The following is an 18722-nucleotide window of genomic DNA, read 5'->3' on the forward strand; positions in this document are numbered from 1 at the left end:
CCTTAAAAGCAAGATAGGAAAGGCTATGAAGGGACAAGAAAAGTAAGACAGAAATGTAGAGTGAAGTAGGGACAGACAAAAATTAAACCCAAGAAAAACACTGCACATATATTACACAAAAATATTTTTTTTCAGCAGCATAATATTAATTTCTGATCTACCAAGAAGCTGAGCTATGATTCCATCAGGCTATGCATTGCTACAAATATTTTAGCTGTATCTCTTTTTACAGAAGCAGGCAGAAGTTCATTTACTTCCCACAAAGTAAAGCAGATACTAATGGAGCATTGCTACAGAATGYCAAGTTTACTGATCTTAAGGCTGGTTTCCTCCACACTAAAAGGGCTAATTTCTTGTTCTAGCACCCAACTGTTTTGTGAGTTTATCCGCATTTTAGTACAACTTAAATATTTCCCTGTATTTTACTACAGATGTCAAACTTCTGGCACAAGCAAGCACTCAAATGCACTAATGTTAACTTACCGGTTACAGTTTGATGGTTAGGCTACATGGCTGACTAGAGTTTGCAGGACGCAATCATCAAAGAAAAAAGGTTCAGCATAATCTTTCACTACGAATGCATGGATGGTTTGAAAGAACTTGCAGTAGTAGAACAACCCAGAATAAACATAGGAAGTTTTAAAATGTTATCTAATACTGAAAATAAAGCTATCAGACATTAAGTAGTGATTGCTACAAGAAGTTGTAAGCAATAAGCACACCAAGAAAAAAAAAAAAAGGTATCAAGATTTGAACAGGTATCCACCAGTATAAGCAAGGAAAAGATTCAAGATAGATAATGTGATTTCTAAAGGTACTTACTCTTTAAAGGATGTTACATTAGAGAGATGCAGCAAGCATAATTTTGCATTACACCAATCTATAAATGTTCTCAGATAGAAAATAGGATGTAAAAGGAGAAAAGCAAGGCATTGCAATACAACAGTGCATGTACATATGTGTCCTAGGCAGAAACAAGAAACCAAGCAGAGACAGAATGTATTTTCAGTTCCAGCAGGCAATCCCCTTCCCACTGCAACGAACTACATGATACTGCAAACAGGCATCTATTGACATCAAGTGGGAAAAATTCAAGTACTTAGTTACCTTCTTCCCCTGCCTTCCTAGAGCGGGCAGCACAGCCCAACACAATCCAGGGAGAACGAAAAATAAAGCACAAATCCCTTCCACCCAAACCCACTGAGCAGTCAATTCATAAAGTAGCATCCAGTCAGAGGCCTTTTGTTAATACACAAGTTAAGAACTGTATTGTGATTCTTTGACTACTTTCAAGAAAAATTTTCATTAAAACTTCCCTGTTGCGTTACAAGCTGCACAATGTGTGTGAGAGATGCCTGCATGGCACTTAAGACTCCTTATTTAGTTCCTGGCCATTATTGGGGCTGTACTCTAGTACAGCACTTACCATGATCTTGCCTTTAGCCACAAAGCTTAATGTCTACATCTATTCATCTTCCATCACCTTCTAGTGACTTGACTGACAGAAGAATTACTGTTTGATCTCTCAATAGTTTGTGCAGACAAAGGAGGTAAAGTTGGTATTGATTATTTAAGACTCACTCGTCATTTRTTACTTAGCAGTCTGCCCCATCATCTTCTTAGGCACATGTCTCTTTCTATAAGACTTCATGGGTTAAATGATTTTCAGTAGAGACTTTACTCTGTAGAGATTTTCATTTTCATTTCATAAGTAAACCATTTTTACCAAATCTGCTTCTATTTCCTTGGTTATATTGCATTCTAAAGCATTTTCCTTTGGAAAAACCTCAGAGTTATGGATAGTAGAAAATAAATATGTCAAAAGCAGTAATCAATAATTTATAGGCATTGCAAAAGATGCCAAGATCCTATACCTTGCCCATCAGCTTGGTAGAYTCCAATTCCTACAACACACAGAGCCAATACTAGGCCTAAAATTTTTCAGAGCAGATCCACAAAAAAAAAAAAGTTTCTTCCTTTTGAAATATGAAATCTTCTTCATCTTCCTCCCATTGCTTCCMAAAGACAGACTAATCCCTTGGTATTTTTTCCATTGCTCTACATTTTATGCACAAAGTGTTTCAATTCCTGTTTAAATCAAAGCAAGAGTTTTCACTTATTCCTAATGACACAACTCCCAGGCTGAAGAGCAGTATCCCAACTAYTGGAAAATCCAAAAGTCAAGGAAGGGGTATTGGGGACTAACCTGTCTCACTATCGCAGATATTATCATCTATTCCTTCTTGTCTTAGGATATTCAAACAAAATTGCAGCACAAACTATTATACCTCTTGTAGTCTTTTGTGCATAATTTTTCACATTTTAGATTATGTTTGGCAAAATCAGATAATTACATTAATTTAAGGTAACTGCATTGGAGAAAGGGTCAAAGCCAGTTAAGGAGATTGTAGACAGCAAAAGGAAAATGAAATAGCTTCATCAAGCATCAGAATACACTGGAAAGATGTCACTTTTTCTGTTGCTTTTCATGATATCATTTTCTCATTGAAATAAAAAGATCACTCAAAAATGTCAGAATCTTTTGAATAAGTTACAGGATTTTTCATTAAACTATTAAGTTGATACACTGAAGCAAAAATTAGAAAGAACATTGAACAAACTTTTGAGAAATACTCATTCAGAATTTCAGTAATTCTCCCTTCTGAAGCGTGTTCTCTTTGTACAACATGGGTGAGAATGTGCAGTACTCATAAGCACTTACCTGATCACAGCTAACTTTTAAAGCTGCAATAAAGTACAATAAAACAGATGACCTGTTTTCCATTTCATCTAATTTCATATTAGCACAATATACTTGTATTTATATTAAAAATGCATCTAAACAAATTCTATATAAATAAATTTATAAATACCACTTACAAATTGTTGTAATTTGCATTTTAAAGCCTGATATAAAGACAAAGAAAGCAAAACACTCAATTGTTTTTTGTCAATTGCTTTTAGTGGAAACACAAGTGAAGCCATTACTATCTGTAATATCCATTCTTTGATGACAAGTAGCAAAATCTAGTAAAAGTACAAACCATTGAATCACATGTAAAATGTTAACACTCATTGTTTACACATTTCTTATTCATTCTAGCATGATTTGAGTTCCTTAATGAAGATCACAGTAAGTATGTATCATTGCAGTACAGTCCTGCTCATCTTTCTTCATAACCTATTCCCAGCAATTTAATTTTCACAGACACTCTGCACCAGATAAATCAATACATGTGGATGTATTGTTCATATAAAACCACTCCTCGTTTACTTTTGTTGAGGTATTGCACTAGCAAATCAAGTTTAACTGACTTCAAGAACTTGTCTGATTAAGAATAGGAAACTTTGAGCATCAATTTTTTACCATTCTKTTTTATTTGCAGAACAGTCTTTGTTAACAAGTACTGTTTGATTCTGCTCAAGTCACAGAAAAGAGAACAACTGTGGTAATATTCACGTTGTAGCATTCTTAAGGATTATTCAAGCAAGCATCACGTACCCAAGTGAGTCACTACATATATATCATATATGCAAACCATTTTTTCCTAGAAGGAACACTTTTAATAAAAAATAGCGATTTTAAGTATATTCTTGCATGAACATGTATACTGTCAACTCACCTTCTAGCAGAAATCCAGACTGATGCTGYTCTACAAAATTTTAAAATAACTTGACAAATTTATAAGTTTGTCCATTATTTCCAGAATTCAAATATTATTTGGTCAATATGCAATGATTAGAAACAACAGCCCCATGCTATTAGAGTGATTTATTTCTGATACTGAAAAAAATAGCATTTGCTTAATATAGCTTCCATATTAATCCTCAGTATACTGAGAGCTGCTGGTAAAACATTAAATTAACGCGGCATTATCATGCTGGTAGGTAGCTGTAATCATCTTTTCATGTTGCAGAAAACATTTGAGAAGCATTTAAGAGCAAAGGATAAATGGTATTCCAAGTATTGGTATTGGCAAAGGATAAATGGTATTCCATTTAAATCAATACAGGGAAACAAGAGGCATGGAAGCAAATCGGTTGATATAAGTCTGAAACCCATAAAGACAATTAAAACAAAACTGCCCAAAACATTTACTTACATCATGGCCTACAAGTTCTGTCTGAGTGGATTTATCTGCTTGGGAAGCAAGAGCTTTCTGTAAACATTGGGCTTTCTCCTGTAAAACAAAGCAACATAAAACAGTTGAGTCACATGTTTTCCTCACTGTGCTTCATAGCTACAAACATCTAAGTACAGAAGCCATGGATAGCTGCATGAACATGCATGGAAACCTAGCYGTTTTGACACACTTCTGCTTCATAGAAAGCATGTGGAGGTTCATTGAAAGTATCAAAATCATCATTTATTTGAAATATTCATGCTCATCCAACCTGTGGATCTATAAAAGTGCATGTGACAGACACACATACATATTTTCTCCCTTCTGGAACATAATTCTTCTCTCCTGGAAAGTACATGAGAACACCAACATGACAATACAGGTTAAAGTGGGAGAACACCAATACAATACAAAGAGATGAGTCCAGGAACAGAGAATAACACCAAAATAGTATCCTCACTCCACTTAAGTACTTTTGTCTACCAATTTACACTTAATTTTTTCAGTTATGCCCACATGAAATGCTACAGACCTATTAAAGTATGCCTTCATGTTAATGAGAGCTATGTATTACCATAAAACAGAACCTTTGCTAATTGTATTTCAGGTTAATTGAATCTCCAATTGAATGAATCATAATTCTCACCAAAACATATACAGAAACCTCATTATTTTCAGTTCCTTCATTTTATTTCCTTCATAAATGTTTTATACATTTTTAAAAATAAGATGTGTTTCAAAACTTGAAATGAATGTTGACAATAAAATCAATCAATTTTCACCAAAAGCAGCAGACAGAAAACACCAAAACAGCCCAGTTTCCAACAGCAAAGAAAAAAGCAAATACTCCACTGACTGGTCACTTCAGTGAAATAAGATATCTTGCTCCTCAGCTCACTGACATAATCCACTAGATAAAGCTTCATTCAAAGCAAAAGSTATGTTCCTTTTTTTCCCAACAGAAAAGTGTTATCTTGAAATTTGAACGTAACAGTACATTGTCCACAGCATTTCAACTTATTTTGTTGAGGTCTTAGTCACTTGTTCAGTATTTACTTTATTAAATATTTGAACTTTTTATTGCTAAAAAATAGGCAAATTTTCTAGTTACACATCCAGGCATTCACAGAGACCAAATATTCATGTAGGTCACACGTTGTTTGGACCAAAACAGTATTAAGTTCTATTTGATCAAATTTAACATTTGCATCCTTAAAAAAAAAAAAAAAAAAAAATCTGCAAGGAGCTCATTTAATCTCATTTAATTATATCTAGGCAGAAAGATTCATTTTCAGAAATAGGAGCATAGATTTTACCTTAATTTAATTACTAGCAGTGGGAGTTAAAGACTTGCCTGTTAACAATGCATATAGACTATACACAAAGTCTATATCATAGACTAYACAGAAAGAATACATTCCATTTTGTTGATGTGAAACAAGCTTCAGAATGTGGCTTAACTCATTTCAGAAAAATTCAAGATATTTTTCCACAGGAACTTAAGGAAATATTTTTTAACAGTGAGGGTGACAAAGCACTAGAACAGGTTGCCAAGAGAGGTKGTGGRGTCTCCTTCTCCAGAGATCTTCAAAACCCGCTTGGATGCRGCCCTGTGCCACGTGCTCTAGGTGACCCTGGGTGTGCAGGGGGGATCTTGAGAGGTGCCTTCCAACCTTAAGGATTCTATCAGAATAAGAATCCATCATATACTATCTAACCTCTAGTGATGGAGCTGAAGTCTGCTTAAAATGACAAAGACTTTTTTTCCATGGAGTAGTAAGGCAGGCTCTAGAGTTGTCTGCAAACCGGCATCCTGCCAGYAGAGGTTACATGCACTAACAGTCATTCAACTTGATCTTCATTACACGTATTTCACTAACTTAACTAACTGCTTCATTCTTACAGATATCAAAGATTTTGCTGCTAGAACAAAGTACTTATTCCACAAGTCAGGTTTACGAAAAAAATTTCGTAATTTTTCTGGCAAAATTAAAGCTATTAGATTCCTCCAAAACACTGTAAAGTGTTCTTTGATATAAAAGCTCCTCTTAAAATGACAAATTGGTATTTTAAATATAACTTCATGATGCACTGACTTTATCAACAGAGAAAATTGATAAAATGTTGGAAAGAATTTTTGTGCACTGCATTGCCGAGTCTACATTTATCAACTCTGTACTATGTAAAGTAAGTTAAATGCAAAACCCTAGTGTTACTGTAGCAGAACCTCACACAACAAATATATACTAATCTTCTTCAACACAAAACATGTAMAATATTAACATCCAGTGTACTTTCACGTATACAAAAATACTGTAAATACTGAAAAAGGTCTGTTGAGAAAACAGGACAAGACTTCTGGTTCCAATTAGAGCAAATCAACCAAATAAAGAATAACCTTTGCAAGCAAAGGGGCATGCTTTCGTATTAACGACGAAGAAAGAAGTTTATATATTTGTGCTGCCATTGCCATCCAATTGCCATGAAAGTATCATTCCCCAAGACAGCTGCTTAGCCTTAAAAAGTTACTTTTTAAAATACAGGAAGTTCTGAGACTTCCCTGAGATACAATACCACAGCATCCATCTCCTCCTTTCAGATGCCTCCATGCTCTCCGCAAGACAGCAAGTAGGAGTAGGGGACAACAGGCAGCACCTTCCTAATCCTATTCTTTAGGGCAAACTCCTTTGGCCTCCTCAAACATCATGAGCTTTGGCCCCTCAACAAATCAGAGGGCTTGCACAGGACTTCCTCTAAAGCCTGAAGACAGGCTACAGCATGTGATTTTGAAATGAATGTTTATTTTTTAGAGATGAGTTGAACAAGCTGATTCTAGGTGGCTTTTTAACACAGAACCTCATCTAACATGTCTTTTTTTTTTTTTTTAAATACTTCTGCATGTTAATCCTTAGTAAAATAAATAACATTAAGAATACACTTGTATGGTGACAGCAATAAGCGCATGAAAAATTCTCAGTTGCTGGGTTCACTCTAATTAGTCAAAAGGGGGAGGGGGGAGACCTGTAGGTGACTTTTAAGTCACTAAACTCAGAGCAACACTGCCTGCAACAGTCATCCCAACCCTTGCATTATCCCCATAAGCTTAAATGACTATGTGGAATGATGCCTTGTGCCACCATACTCTGTTGCTTAAATTACTGAGATTGCCATCTGAAGTACTTGAACAGCCCTATCAGAAAGCATCAGTCCATGATCAATGAAGCTCTTCCTTTGCAAGGGACTAAGTTCATATGCAGYTTATATTTCAAATTCCCTACAGTACCCGCGTGCCATTTGTTATATACTTACTATCATATCTGCAATGTATTACTGAGGGGGGCAGTTACAGGAAAATAGTAGGCATTGGCTAACTGCAAGCATGTAAAATCTATGCAGGGAAAAAGAAAAAAAATATTGAAGAACAAGAATGCAAGGGAAGAGAAAGAAGAAACAATGATAATTCTTGGCCTTCCAACAGAGTACCAGAGTGTTAACCAAAATAAATTTACATCTGAAGATGTTACACGATCCTAAGCATGGGCCTTGCAAGGCCTGCATGGCTCCAGGGCAACTACTGCAACTGCAATCACAGCAGAAATTTTACACCCAAGGGGAGTCTTGTACATAAAAGACCTGTAGATGCCACACACAGGAGTAAGGGCATTGCCAACTTCTAGAAACTCTCCTACTGAGATATGGGAACTGAGCTATCCMTCCACCAAGAAGCTACCACTCTCTAATCTCACATAGTATTAGAGATAGCAATCTGTAAAAAAGCCCATGCACCAAAAGCTGTTAAATTGTTTTAATACTTAGACATACCAGAATTACCTTGCAGTCTCTAAGAGGTATGTTTTTATAGCTATATCTTGGGTTTTTATTATGCTGCACACTACAACGCAACAGCATAAAACACTGTGAGAAACACCTCTCCACAACACATTCATCTGTCAGTGTTCTACAAATAGCCCTCTTGCAACAAAAAGTTGCTCCAAAACATACTCCGAATAGATTACTTGCACCTATACACACCCACAGAAACCATTCAAGTAAGGTCAATATGCCACATTCCTTATTAATCTAAATCAAATACCAAATATAACATTTATGCATTCTTTGAAAACACTCCTCCCTAAGAAAACAGCTAATATGCCTCAACTGACTCAGTAATATTTCACAGTAATAATAAATACTGGGCTTTATATACGTTGCATGTTTTGTTGAAGGGTTTTTGGTGACCCTTCAATGTTACCATTTCCCCTCAGTGGCAGTTTGGGTGCTGCTTGTGCTCTTCAGCTCAACTGCACAGTCCAACTCACAAATTTAGCTCAGAAATCCCTGTGCATACTCTTAATCTGAGAGCAAAAATGTCACAGCTCCAGCTGCTCTGGATGATTCAGAAGGTCATTAACCAGTATGGTTGTAGCTTTCTCAAGGAAACTTTTTTGTCTATTTTATAGCATATTAAATTACTTATTTTACCTTTCGCTTTTTTTTTTTTTTGCCTAAGAGCTAATTTATTCTTGGACATTTTTATTCTTACTTAGACAAAAAACCTCACAACTTTCTGCATTCACAACTCTTACACTCAAACAATTGCATCCCTCCTGCACACTGTAGAGATTAGAGTGCTGCTTTGTGAAGGCTAATCACTGAAACAGCCTATAATTGCCAGGATCAGTGTTGCAGTCAGATTTCCTGATTTCACATTTGTTTCCTTTACCTTCTCCCCAGCGTAGCAGCTTATGTTTGTCAAGAGAACTTGTAGAAAAAAAGCTTCTCTTCAGAAGACTTCGAGCTCGGGTACAGCTGAATCTTCTCACATCTGGAAAAGCTTTATGGAGCTGAACAAAAAACAGGTGTCTTACAGGCCACCAATGCAGCTACAGAAAGTACACTCACACACTGATTAAGTACTAAGCTTGCAGAGAACAACTGAACTCAGAAGCTAGAAATCTACATCAAAAATAGAGATTCTTACTGCAGAGTCATAGTAACATAGGTGCAATCTTCCACAATAGCACTAACCTATCAGCCAAGCAAAAGCCAAGATATTTCAATAGGCTCATTCTAGTTTTGCAACATCTTCACACAGTTGAGCAAAAGGTGCCTAGATCTTAGCTGCCAGAGGCCCAAATGTGTTTTTAATAAAATAACTAGGTATTGATTTAAAAAACAGATTATTCATTCTACCTATTTTTGCTTTGGCTATAAATGCATTCTTCATTTCAACAAAACTCTACAGCTAGTAATCGTTCTGCTGTTGCTTAGGTTTCCCCTAAGACATCAACRGTGCTCTAAGACATATCTGCACACCAACACGGCGAGGTACAGAGGAACTCACTCTAGTCAGCACCCCTCCAAAACAATCACACACAAAATTGCACGCCACACATTGCCCAGATGTGTCATTGCATGCAGTGCCATGCTCTGTAGCAGTCACAAGTGACAGCAATCTAAAAAACAAGGAGGAATAATGCAAGGCCAGAGCAAGGAACGATTATGGGTATATACTGGCTACTAAAAGCTGGCAAAGATGGGGGATGAGAGAGAAATGAGCAGTAACACAGGCATAAAAACCTCCAAAAGGCCAATACATCATTCCATATTGTCATTTTCACAGAATTAGCTCCCCGAGCACCATTTTGAACTTCGTGCTAACACTTTTATTAGTCCTAATTTGTGTTACTGCAGTATCCAGGTGGCCAAGAAAATACCATAAAACACCCACTCGCTGGTTTAATAGAGAATCCTTGTATCACACCTCATATCTCTTGACATGATCTCAACTGCAGCACCGCTAATCCCACTTATAAATAAAACCCTGTGCCTAAAGCTGAGCGCATGAACAGTCCAGCCAGAGCTGCGCCATTTTACCAGACAAAGGTCAGAAATTGCTCTACAGATACGAAGCCTTGGAGCTACAAAGCCCAGGAAGTGGGCACCATTTCCGAGTCGCTTCTCTGAGTTTCTCACAGGGCAGATTTTGATCACTTGCTGGTTAAAAAAATAGGAGGAAAATCAACAACATACGATCCAAGCATCACTGCAAATAGATCTAACAATAACAAAATCAACTCACAGCTGCCAATTTGGGAGTTGCTTCAAGCGTGACATGATATGCAAATAGTTTATTGAATAATTGGCAAACCTGCAAATATTTTGTACAGAAACATCAGCAAAAAATGCACRGGTTTGACAGTGTTAGAAAGCATCAGTATGTGTTTCACCAGTAACTGGACAGTCTTTTGTGGTGGATACTTTTTATTCTGAATGTAGGTTCACCGCTCCTGCTATCCACTTACCTTTTCATCTCAGCTGAAGCCTAGAAGTATAGAACACTAGAAAGAAAAGGTGAAGTAAAACTTGAAATCACTAAGACAATGTTGGCATCTTTTAATATATTTTCTCATGATATCCCCCTTGCTTTTTTCCTTCCACAAACACTTAACCAAAACCTATGAGCAATATTTGAGAGTTTTGTATTGCCCTACCAAACCCAGTACCCAAYCTCTGACATGGTTATGTCACAGTTGAAACAAAAGTGTAACATTCCCCTCTCCTTTCACAGATTTAATATAGAAAATTTCTCACTGACTCAATCAAAACTACAGTACTGCTACAATTTCTAGAGCAAGCTACTGATATCTGGAAACTRAGGTAGTTAAATATTTCTAGCACCAAAGTTTTGATCTCACTTGATGGAAGTAAAGCACATAGCAGAATATTTTCATCACCCTATAAGAGCTAGGCCAATCCAAGTGTCTCCAAAAAACTTCAGACCCTTTTATACTGTGTGGAAAGCAAAAATTACCTCCTAACACAGCTTTCCTGCATAAGCACAAAGCCATAACACCTGAAGGTGGTGAATCAAGTGTTTTCTTTCCTAGCTATTTTTAACTTGATTAAAGTGCACTGCAACCAGATTTCTACTTCTCTTTTGAAAATATAATTTCTCACCATTTAAGAAAATGCTAACTAGACCTTTATTTCCCACCGACATATATCATCAGCAAAACATACTGCACCGGTCCCTAGATTATTGCTATAATGGAACCAAGACAACGACTTATAATCATGAGCATAAGCAGCTGTCACATAAAACTGCTTGAAGAGGGGAAAATAACCACCCAAACTATGATATATTCCTAAAAGCCCAACAATTACATTACACAACTCTAAAGAGACAACCTAATCCAGTCTTACAGAGCTATTCAGGCAAGAAAAGAATAAATTCTAATTTTGCCTCAGAAAGATAGGAGTGGAGAGATCAAGGGAAACCCATGGCAAACCAAGAACTTTATTAACCAGTTGATACCACACCATAAATTCAAAGTGATGAATAAACTCTCTTTTGCTAGCTTTTAATCAGCTTGTTGGTACACTATTGTCAAAAAAAAAAAAAAAAAAAAAAGCAAAACCAAAAATCTTTGCTAAGAATTTCACAAGTGTTTTTTTTTTAATGCTATCTCATGTTATCTTCAATTATAATTCATGACTATATCTATAGAATGCTTGCTTGGCTAGTCAACACTGCCTTTGGACAAGGCAGGGTATCAAAACATGGTTTGTTCCCAACAGATGCTCCTTCTTACATAAGTTTTGCAAAGGTGCACAGGAAGAGGGCTGAATTCTGACATTTAGTCACAGCTCAGGAAATAGTCTCTAGTCTGTAAATGTAAACCAAAACCTACAACTACTGCAGACCTTTTTGCAAACAGAAAAAAAAACCTTGATTGGGACCATACAGCAGCTCTGGACCGATTCCCAGAATTTCCCACAGAACACAAGTTAGAAAGCATGTATAAAGCATTTAGAGAAACTGATGTTTTATTAATGCTGAAACATGAAGAGTCATTCATAGGGCCCCTAAATGTGCCCAAAGGTAATGGCAAAGGCATTTTACAGTTTTGTTACATTACCCCAGAGTGTCACAACTGCCTGCATGGCCGTACACCTTACTATTATTTTAGCTTTACTTTACTTCAGCTTTTACTCATTTTCTCAAGCAACCTACTGCAGTATCGAGCAGAGTAAAATATCTGTGGATTTGAGGAGCCACCAAAACACACACACAGCACATGCAATGTTCAAGTCTACAAGTTCAATCTCCATTTTTGATTATTTTTAGCTTAGCAGAAATTCTTTCTATGAGAAATGAGTTCTTCCCCCCCGCCCCAGTTTCTGATGCATTTTTACATAGTTGTTAAACTACCAGAGGTAATCACTAAAAAAAAAAAAAAATTCTTGCTCAATGGCAGCTAATACTCCCTTTTCAGTCTTCATAGAAAACATGATTCCACCTAAATGATGAAAATATTAGCTGCAAACTTGGTTTTTACAGAAAATTCTCAAGTGAACACTGTAGCAAAACACACTGAAGAAAACTGAGATACAATTTTCATTTCTAGAACTTCCAGAATATTACCAAATGCAGACATTAGAAAAAAAATGCATCTTGTCTTCATGTAAGAAAATAGCTGAGCTTTTTATGAGTTCCACAGAGTTTCTCAAGGTCAAACTTTCAGGTTAACTGGCTGTATGCTCAATAAAGCCTGCAGTGAAAATTGACTTCAGTGATGTATAAGCTCCCACTATGTCAAGAATGATGAACCTCTTGGAAACTGATGCCGTGTTCAACATTTTTTAGGAAGAGACGCTCAGTTTAGGTTTAACTCTATATCAACTAATTTTCTAGCATTCATGCAGAGCCAACAATTGCCTTCCTACCAAAGTTTACACACAATTAAAACTGAAAAGAGCTAGAAACTACTTTTTCAAGTGCCAAATACTTGGAAGGAAAGGGGAATAAGAAATGGGAGAGATACCCACAAAAATATTCGGATCCAAGTAAAACAATAAAAAAAATTATTTTAAAAAACACTCTTTCAACAAACTAAACTGGTTTTAGCGATTCAAATTTCCAATTGTTTCAGGAAACATCAGAAATACTTAGCCATTTTGGGCTATTTTGTGGAAGTAGTGTCAAGACGTGACTATAAACTGGGAAAATATGTGTTTCTTTGAGCCAACAAATATTTAATCTATATATCTGAATAGTATTTCTCATGTTCCTTTTTGATCTATGTTTTGTAACATAGATCCTCCTTTAAATTAAATCTTGCATAACGAAGTATCTCTCACCTATACTTTAAGAAAAGGTCTGATATTTTAAAACATAGCTAAATACACACTTGTAGTAATAAATTTTTAAGAACAAAAATTATTCCAAATAACCTCAATATTCTTTCTAGATGAACTTTTAAATGAGACATGATGCTGTACTGTACTTCTCTCTGACATGTCCCTTGTCCTGTATTTCCTGTATTCATTTTGCAGTTGTACAAAGTAGTCACCAGAAAGGCAGTGTTCTAGACCAACAATTTCTAGGCCCCTGCCTTGCAGGACAAGCAGCTTTTGTGTCCTCTCCTCTGCTGTGTCTGCTCGTGTTGCAGCCACCTGCTTCACACATGGTTTCTTTCCTCAGCTCTGAATTCCTGCTCTCTACAGCTACTGAGCAGCAGGGCCCACAGAGCTACCCTGCAAAACACAACAGCTCCTGTGTCCCCGAGTGCACTCTGTTACAGTCTGTCAGGTTCACATATTCAGTTTATCACTTCTTTTACCTTCCAACTCAAAAGTCTTACAATTTGTTATATAATCCAAATTTATTTCTCAAGCACAAGCCATTTGCCTAAATTACCATTCTTTTTCAGTCATTCCACTTTTGACAKCAGAATAACCTAATGCTATTTTCACAAGTAATATTTGTTTGATCATCTGTGCTAAAAACAYTAAGACCTTCCTTCATGTTGGAACAAATCTTATTTATGCCACTCAGCCACAAAACTAATTGTCTAGATATCATGTGGTATGGAACATATTTTAATACTGGCATGCTATTAGAAAAATGTTTCTTAAAAAGTACTTGGGCACCTGTGTGAAATTAAGTTGTAAAATTTTAATTCATGTGAAATACTCCACTGCATCACGTCTCAACGAAAACATTTTTTAAAAAGTTTGTTTATATCAAGTTGCCAAAAGATTTGTGTTTTATATGAGAAAATCAGAATATTCCCATTATTAAATAGATGGAAGCCACTGCTTTTATAATTCCACCTCCTCCTTTTTTTTTTTTTTTTTCTTTTTTTTTCCCTAAGTGAACAACATTATAAAAACTTCATTTGAATTCTATGGCCTCTGTACTTGCAGCAGTACACAATTTTTTTTTTCTTTTTTTTCCCTAAATGAACAACATTATAAAAACTTCATTTGAATTCTATGGCCTCTGTACTTGCAGCAGTACACAACTTGATATCTAAGGATGTGGTATTCCAAGGATAGCTCATCTTCAGCAACAATTCTGCATTTGGATGAAAAGGAGGCTCAAAGCTCTAGACTGCATAACAAGCAATAACTGAGTCAAAAGCAACAAAATCATAAGTAAATTTCACTCTGTTTTGGGGGGTAGGGAGAAAGGGAAAGATGCAGATAGGAAGCTCGCCAAACTGGGAATCCTAGCTGTGCCAACAGGAGCAAGAGCAGAAACGAAGCCAATCTTCATTAAAATAATTCTCAAGCGAACGCTTGATTTTGTGGCCTTAATCTTCCAGCATGGTTTTATATTTACCCAATTTCATCACATAGGCCATAGAATTAAGAAGAAATACCTTCAAGATTCTATCTCATAAAAAGTTTTCTTGTTTAACCAAAAAAAAAAAAAAAAAAAAAAAAANAAGTAGAGTATCAAAGACCTCCCTAAGACCTCCCAAAGACCTGAAAGGTCTCCCTAAAACAGAACTCTCATGAAAGGACAAGCACTCATCTTGCTTCCTCAGGCTTCACTGGACAAGTGACATTACCCAAATCAAGTTTCTGTTGGCTGCACTTGTAAAAACAAATCTATACTTATCACCTTACTCCACTGCTCAACAAACATTGTCCTCAATCATATTTCCTTAGGATCAGCGTGGAAAATATTGATGTTCAGCCTCAGGGACAGGTACTTACACAACGAAAATTTGTTTCTCATGAGTACTGACAACTAAGCTATTCTTAATAAGGATGTCTAGCACCACTTCTTCCAAATTATCTCTGCATTGTGATTTCTAAAGCACTCTAGCAGCTTACTTTTAATAGATTACAGATCTTAAGTTCTATTACTAAGCCCACAAGCAACCAATTTTTCAGAAGTTTTAAGGATCCAATAATTTAGAGCAGCTTAAGACTACCAAATAATGGTTGTCTTTCAAGACATTTCACTTGTGCAGTTTTCAAAATTAAGGACACACAAGTTGAACTCCAATTAATTACAAAACATACAGAAACCACTTAGTCTCCACATTTGACTGTATGACAAATTCATACCCTTAAACCAAAAAAGAAAAAACAGATTTAAGTACTTCATTTTCTATAGCATCACATTCCAATAACATTTACATATTCACAGCACAACACACCRTCACCAGCTGAATCAAGTTTTCAAAAGCCAGTGAGAAACAATTGTTGCTGCCAATTTGTCAAGCAAAAATCAAATTAAATAAAAATGTAAAGCATTACAACCAAAGTATAGGCATTTAAAAATAACATGAATACAAGAAACTAACTGGTGGCAAAACTAAGGATATTTTAGAAAACATTATGACAAAGAAAGATAGGAGAATAGGCGTTTTGTGAAGAATAAATTCCAGTGAACATAATCCTGCTTTTTTTTTTTTTACGTAAATATTTAAGCAGGTAGTATTACAGACACATAACTTCTCCATTARAGACTGAAGTCAAAGTTAATGAAAGTACCTTTTATTTCCTATTAACACAGTAAATTTCAATTAATTTCTGCATGACTTCAGTGATGCAGCAAGACTGACTGAAATCATTTTATGGCAGCAGTGTCTCAGACCATTAGTTCGCTTTATGACAACAAGTCTTGATTCTAGGAAGACTGAGGCCAATTAAGACTGATTTATTAAATGCRGAACTTAAACCACATTTGATCTTGGGTACCACAGTGTGAATCCAGGAATAATCAAAAATATAGGTTTTTACAATMAGGGATTCCTGCTTTGCATGAGCAAACAGCACGCAGTGCCTAATCACATGACTTCAGTGCTTTGGAAAGTTCCTTATAGGGCGAGACGGATCTAGGGAAAAATAAAAAACATACCTACCTACACAAAGAGCGAAGAAATAGAAAAACAAAAGTATAAAATAGCAAAAAAAAAATGCAGTTTTAACATTACAGAAAAATAACTATTGAAAAGCAAGTGACATTAGGAAATACCTGGATTCAGGGAACCATGGAAGATGGCAATTGCTACAACAGATAGAGTCTTGGCTGCATAATAACCAAATCTATAAAAGGGTTCTGCTAAGGAGACTATTTGCTACCTCAGAAATGCTATGAGGTAGCTATAGGGACAGGCTTTGTGCAGCAGATCACCACAGTTATCATGGATGTAAAGACACTGACAAGTGAGATCAGAAGACCAKACAAGAAAGGCGTAATTCATACCTTGGGCTTTGATGAAGAAAGAATCTAGACAAACTTGTATGTATGCGAAGGCAAATAAATGTTTGAAAACGCAGTAGAAAGGTCTGTGCAATCCTCTTCTCCTATTTCTGTGGCACACAAGACATTAATCAAATGAAAAACAAGGGACAGCATCAGACTGAACCAAAAGGATTTCTGCCAGCAGTCTTCAAACTAACACTCTTTAATATTGTCCCTCTGCGGACCAGGTCATTGTCATAGGTGTAAAACAGATCAAGCTCCTAAAGAATACACATTATATATATAGATATATGTCTATATAAATTTAAAAAATACTGTTTAAATGASTCAAAGCTGCAGGACCATGTTTTTCAACTCCAATATACAGGTATGTATATTAAGTGCAATTACAGCTATATTAGCAGTTGATGTGGGTTTTAAGTGCACATTAAACCAAATTCATTACACAATYTCCTTACTTAATTTTAAACTTTCTGTAGTTCCAAGTGTGCTAAGATGGCCTTCATTTTCTTTGTGCTAGGCCAAATAAAAATTACCTATTACATGCATATAACTTTTTAAACAGTAGGCTTATAGCGAGTAAATATGTAACAGTGGCAGCTGCTTTGAGTCCCCAGCTAACTCAAAAARGCCTCTTTGAAGTTTAATCTTTTGTGAAGGCTGCTTCCCACTTTACTGCAGAATGACCCATTTTATCAGTCAACCTGAAAGCTGAAATCTCTGCTTGGGTTTCAGGTCCCCTGACACTCAGATTTGTCATTTTGACCAAGTCTAAGCAAGGTTAGCGTTAACAGCCATATGACAACAAARCTCTTAAAATGCAAGAGAAAAATGTTTAATTGCAATAGATTGGGATTAGAAACTAGAATTATAAATTATATGAAATATAGGCACATGTAAATATGAAAGAATATCGAAAATCTGGCTATCCAGAAGGTACTGASATTTTAATTTCCTTCTGAAAATTTCGGAGTTTTACTCTTTTGGATTATGTTATCATGACATACTATTTTTAAGTGAAATCCATGCAGGATTTTTTGCTAACCTAGTCTACCATGTCAGACTCTACTCCACTAAAGTTCAAGAGAATATGTATAATATACAAAAAAGAAAAAGAAAAAAATGCAAATCACTAGGTACCATGTGCATTGACCTTCGCTCTTCTCTTGAGTTTGCAGTATGGTTCATTTTAAGCAAGCTGTTGAAACATTTGTGCTATAATGCAACAAATTAAGGCAGCCAGCTGTGATGTTTAATTTAAGCTAAAAGTTTACGATCTACAACTACACCATACCTTAGGGAATAACTGATATCTCACATTACTAAATGGAATRYAGCTACAAAATACTTCCAAAATGGTCAGAAACCTCTCCACTTTTTCCTGAGAGCACATGCAGTCATTTAAGCTTCGGGTTTGTACAGTGCACTACCACTCAGGCAAAAATGTATATTACAAAGAATAACTGAACAACCAGTCCCTACCCTCCTCTGAATGCATACATTTGAAGCCTTCTTGTTTAATGTGCTGTTACTTTGCTCCTGTATTTTACCCTTCATCACACATAATGGAGTTTCAACATTTGTGAAAAAGCTGGAATTAGGAGAAGACATTAGCTACTTTGTCATAATGCACCATTTTAAGCAGATACTTTGTTGAAACAGATAAGGAATCTTGGGCTGGGTTTTTGTTCTTGTTTTAATTGTTATTCACATCTATTTCCTCTAATTATCAAACAATCTAAAACAAAATCCTCTCCACAACACTCAAATATAAAAAAACAGAAGAGCATCAGCCTCTTTTGAAGAGCTAAATAATCATGATCTTGGAATGTCTTAAGAGATGAACGAAGACTCAAAACAAAACATAAAGCAAAACAAAGATATAGCTATATATCAGACACAGAAGGTATGCAAACTAGTGTGATGAGAGCAGAAACTTCAAATGACAAGTCTGGCAAGGAACAGTCTGGAAAAAAAATCAGCTAGACTGCTGCAAAAGGGCCAAAACATTCATGTTCATTTTCTTTATATTTGGTTATAACTGAATTCAGGGATGATCTCCAAGAACCAAACACCCAGGAAAAAAC

General features: G+C 35.9%; 1 protein-coding gene across 1 annotated transcript in view; it reads right to left on the bottom strand.

Moving 5' to 3' along the window:
- Positions 1-18722, bottom strand: part of CCSER1 (coiled-coil serine rich protein 1) — a 488588-nt gene that overhangs the window by 183298 nt on the left and 286568 nt on the right. The window contains exon 9 of the mRNA XM_026040000.1: positions 4104-4181. Coding sequence (XP_025895785.1) covers positions 4104-4181 — 78 coding nt within the window. The remainder of the gene's footprint in view (positions 1-4103; positions 4182-18722) is intronic.

This window comes from Nothoprocta perdicaria, unplaced genomic scaffold (assembly GCF_003342845.1).
Source record: "Nothoprocta perdicaria isolate Ctin4 unplaced genomic scaffold, notPer1 scaffold_249, whole genome shotgun sequence".
Taxonomy (NCBI): Eukaryota; Metazoa; Chordata; class Aves; order Tinamiformes; family Tinamidae; genus Nothoprocta; species Nothoprocta perdicaria.